Below are 4,478 nucleotides of genomic sequence, written 5' to 3'. Positions count from 1 at the left end.
TGTTTAGTGGATGTGGAATGGTGCCACTGATCGAAGATGGTGATGAGAGAGAGAGAGAGAGAGAGAGAGAGAGAGAGGAGAGAGAGATTTTATTTTATTTGATTTATTTTTTATTTTTTTTATTTATCGAATAATTAAATAATAAAAAGAAAAGCAAAAAACAAATGGAAAAGGGCAAATCCATCATTTTTAAAAATTTTAGACTGTTTTGGACCAAAACCGCAGCAAAATGAAAACTTTTGGACTATTGCTGCTAGTCCAAACCTGTTTGGCCCAAAGTAGCAATTTTGGATATACCACAGGGACCATTCTTGCAATTTTGTCTATAATTTTCTTTTTCACTCTTTCATACAACAACAATTTGATATACTTTCCTTATCGTATATTACACGTACCAAAAAGAACAATGAGAAAATACAAAACAATAAATTTTCCTTTCCATATGTCATGAAATAATTGCTGAATTGGAAGCAATGATCTCAAGTATCTCTTCATGTAAGCCGCTATTCGACACAAGAATGCCACCTGGCGGAAATATCGCTTTCCTCTCAACTTCATCTTCAGCAAGATCAAGTTCATCTCCATTCCAATCTGTAACCTGTAACATTTAATTCACTCAACAACAAAATCCACTCAATTTTATTTATAAAAGAAATCAACTTTATTACCTTTCCTCCCGCTTCTTGCACACATATCACTCCAACAGCATGATCCCAAACCTTATTTTCCCACAGAAAGAACCCAACTTTAGTAAATAAGGCCACATTAAGTCAAAAAACAAACTCTCATAAATAGCTTATTGGATTAAGTCTTTCTCCTCATTAACAAAAACAGCACCTTAGTGTCATAAACTCATACCTTGATCACTCTTTCAGCCCTTGCACGTTGAATAAACACAGATGCCCTCCCAGAAGCTACCATCAAATACTTGCATAAACTGAATACAAAATCCCAAAAAATATATTAACACCATTTTCATTACTGATACTGATACTGATACTGATACTGTAAAAGAAGTAAGTGGACCTTCCGCAACACGTAGGCAAGAGAAGAACTTCATTATTTCCAATATTGTCCACATTGATTGATGAACTAAATGAAGATGATAATGGCAATGAATCCCATGTTTGGCTTTCTGAAATGCAAAAGCGTCCTTTATGAACTAAATTATTGTCATCAACTAAGCATCTGTACCAGTTAAGAGCTACCCCAGATAGTGCCTTTGACCATGTTCCACAGCCAATATGTGCAACCATAATTATTCCTGACCCAGGGGTATATTTGTCATTGTCTGATTTATTGTCCTTCCAGTTAGGGCATCCCATAACTCCTAAAACAATCTGTCCTTCAACCACAAGTGCTAAACCTACCTGTAATGTTGAGAGCATTATGCTTATTATGATCAAATTGATGGATTTATGATTCTGTTTCTTGTATTTATTTATTAAGAAAACTTAAGCTTACCACATATAAGGACTCATTACCCTTGAGGAATCCACGTGTGCCATCTATAGGATCTAGAATCTGTATGAAACACATTCATATGATTAAGTGACTGAATGTTTTAGCTATAATATATGATAGAAACTGCATAACAATTAACACACCCAATATGTGGCTGGATTAGGTCCAAATGTTCCTCCTCTATCAATAGCTTCAAGTACATTAGTTTCAGTTAATTCTTTATCTTTGGAGCTTGATTTATCAATAACCACATTTACAACAGAGTCTACAAGATTATTTGAACGTAAGAATGCTGAGTCCTCTTCAGCCACTAATGGAATGGAAGGAAATAATTTCCCGAGCTCTGTAATGATTATGAAAAGTAAATCCACACTAAAAAGTAAGCTTTCTAGGGCTGTTTTGAGTATTTTGTATGATGAAGATGAAAAGGAAGTGGGAAAAGAAATTTAAGAATCAAGATTTTATACCCAAGCTAATTAGAGCTTGAACTCCAAAATCTGCAATGGTGACAGGTGTCTGGTCATTTTTTTCAAGAATCTTTCCATCACTTGTGAATAAAGATCGCTTCACCTGAATCAGACAGAATATGATGTCTAAAGCCATTGAAATATAATTCCCGTTTTTGATAGCTTAATTAAAAAATTTCAATCATGTTGACATCGATCATAATCACTTAAATATCATAAAATTGCAAAATTGAAGATTCCTGACATGTAAAATGCAAGGCTTTTGAAGTATCATATGAGAAAACAAGCTACTAGACAACTTTTGAGTTATATTGAGGAATATGAATTGTTTCCATCTAAACAACTTTGATGAATAAGATTTATCCTACACAATCAAGATGGTCATATTAATCATGATGAGAATTCAAAAAGATACAACATAACACAGTTTTATGTTGTATACGTTCAAAAAGAAAGATACTTTCTTTCTCAAATCAAATGTCACATTTCACCTCTAAAAATTTCATAGATTGTTGTTTGTTTATAAAAATGATAGTTACATCTAACTTTATAACATAACTACAAATTTAACTATGTAGTTCGAAAATTAATAATAAAACTATACCAATTTGAAGTTGTAAAGTACTAGATGCAACATGTCTACATGTAACACTTTAGATTGAGCTGAAATGAAGCAAAGGGTAGAAAATGGTATTAATGGTGAAACTTACGTCAACACAGAGACGGCAAGCCCGCTCGACCGAATCCACAGCAGCACTTAGCTCTCTGTTATACTTGGCATTCTGAGCCGGGGAAGGAAGACTCGATCTGCACAAAGCAAAAATAAGTAAAGGTTCCATCAATTGGAACCCTAAATTTTGGGGTAGAAACAGAGTGGCGTTAATTACGAGAGTGATAAGAATCGAGTGGAGGATACCTCACGCTGAATCGCCGGAGACACAATGACGACGAAGTTGAGTGTACAGTGAATCGAGTGTGAGGTTGTAGTAATTTAGAAATAGGGTTTTGCAGCCTTGAGCAATGAAGGAGATCCATGGCGGGAATGAAAACTAAAATTTCTAATTGCGGCGGTGGTTGGTCGTTGATCCGAGAATTGTGGAGTACCTCCGTCCATTAAATATATACCGAAATAATTTATTTACTTATTATTATTTTTTTTCGGTTCATAAAAGAGAAAATGAGATATGAGTCGAACCAGATTTTCAAACCGTTTTAAAATTTTTAGTTATGTTTTTTTTTTCAATAAACTTAACTTTATATAAAAAGTTCAATTAAGTTTAATTTTTGTTTAATTTTATGGAAGTCAAATAAGAGAAATAGATGATGTGATTTATTATCATATTGAGAAAATAATTTATCAGACTAACAAAGTTTCCAAACCGTTCAAAAAAATTCTAATCATGTTTTGTCTGTTTAAAAAAACCAAACGAACTTCATGTTTTGAAACAAAACATGATTGAGGTTTATTGAACGGTTTGAAAACTTATTTTTTTAGACAAAATGTTAAGTTTGTTGGATTTGTTTAATACACCCAACATAATTAGAGTTTTTGAACGGTTTGGAAACTTCGTTGGACTCGTAAGTCATTTTCCTCTCACAAAATTCCTAACTTTTTAAGGTAATTGAAAAAAGTCATAACAATTTTTTAAATTAATGTTATGGTCACAACTTTTTCGCAGAATTATTACTCTAGTCAGTATGTTATCTTTTTTGCAAAATCAGTCCTACAACTGGGTTTAAAGTTCAAATTTGGTCCATGTAGTTTGCAAAAAATCAAACCATACAGTTTTTAAATTTAATTTTTGTTTTTTATATACTTTATTTATTCTCATTATATATATATATATATATATATATATATATATATATATATATATATATATATATATATATATATATATATATATATATATATATATATATATATATATATCGGAGATGGTTGGATTGAGATTGTAGATGGGTCCTTTGTAGGTTTCTTCTCATGATATTGTTGGATTAATGTCTAAGTCCATAACTATAATTGGTAAGACTTGACCCGACCCGACATGGTCTATTTGGGTTGCATGGCATCATGCATTTGGATAGACTTTAAACGAGAGAATAACACTTAAAGTTGGTTAATATATTATGAGTTCTAATATATTAATAAGGTTATTTAATTAGTATTGATCAAGAATTAATTTGGAATTAATTAAGTGATCAAAAGGAGACTAATTAAATATATGTGTTGATTGTGTAAATCATTCATTCTTATATATGCGGGCTTATGATCCAAGATTCCTTATGTTGGACTAAGTCCATGGGGTGACCCATGGATACTCCATGGAGGTTAAAATTCATGGAGCTTAAGGAATGGGTAAAGTTATGAGTTACATGGAGTAACCCTAATAGCCACCATATAAAAGAATCCCATGGCTTAAGAAATTGTGCACTATGTGTGAGTGTAAGGGCTAGACGATTTCAAGGAGTGTTCAAGTTTCTCTCAAGTTATTCCAAGTGTATTTGGTGTTGTGTGAACCATTTGAGGTGTCACACTTGTGGCAC

At 32.4% G+C, this 4,478-nt stretch overlaps 1 protein-coding gene across 1 annotated transcript; it reads right to left on the bottom strand.

The window, feature by feature from the left end:
• Nucleotides 1-344: 344 nt before the first annotated feature.
• On the bottom strand, nucleotides 345-3,037 carry LOC145042121 (Inositol monophosphatase family protein). The gene is made up of 9 exons (XM_078990494.1): nucleotides 2,848-3,037; nucleotides 2,642-2,738; nucleotides 1,932-2,034; nucleotides 1,608-1,807; nucleotides 1,465-1,524; nucleotides 1,027-1,370; nucleotides 859-937; nucleotides 669-719; nucleotides 345-598 (listed from the first exon to the last, which is right to left on the bottom strand). Exons 1-9 carry the CDS (start codon nucleotides 2,964-2,966, stop codon nucleotides 446-448), a joined length of 1,206 nt encoding a protein of 401 aa, XP_078846620.1. The 5' UTR covers nucleotides 2,967-3,037; the 3' UTR covers nucleotides 345-445.
• Between the last annotated feature and the right edge of the window lie 1,441 nt (nucleotides 3,038-4,478).

The sequence above is a fragment of the Lactuca saligna genome, chromosome 4, assembly GCF_052625555.1.
Source record: "Lactuca saligna cultivar CGN05327 chromosome 4, ASM5262555v1, whole genome shotgun sequence".
NCBI classification, from domain to species: Eukaryota; Viridiplantae; Streptophyta; class Magnoliopsida; order Asterales; family Asteraceae; genus Lactuca; species Lactuca saligna.
This window is presented reverse-complemented; position numbering and strand designations above follow the sequence as displayed.

What these genes read in the sequence shown, in the direction of transcription:
- LOC145042121 (XM_078990494.1), bottom strand. Translation starts at nt 2,966, where the DNA reads ATGGATCTCCTTCATTGCTCAAGGCTGCAAAACCCTATTTCTAAATTA. An exon ending in CTAATCCAGCCACATATTGG is followed by an intron (nt 1,525 to 1,607) that starts GTGTGTTAATTG and finishes TGTTTCATACAG; the next exon opens with ATTCTAGATCCTATAGATGG. An exon ending in TTGCCTACGTGTTGCGGAAG is followed by an intron (nt 938 to 1,026) that starts GTCCACTTACTT and finishes TTTTGTATTCAG; the next exon opens with TTTATGCAAGTATTTGATGG.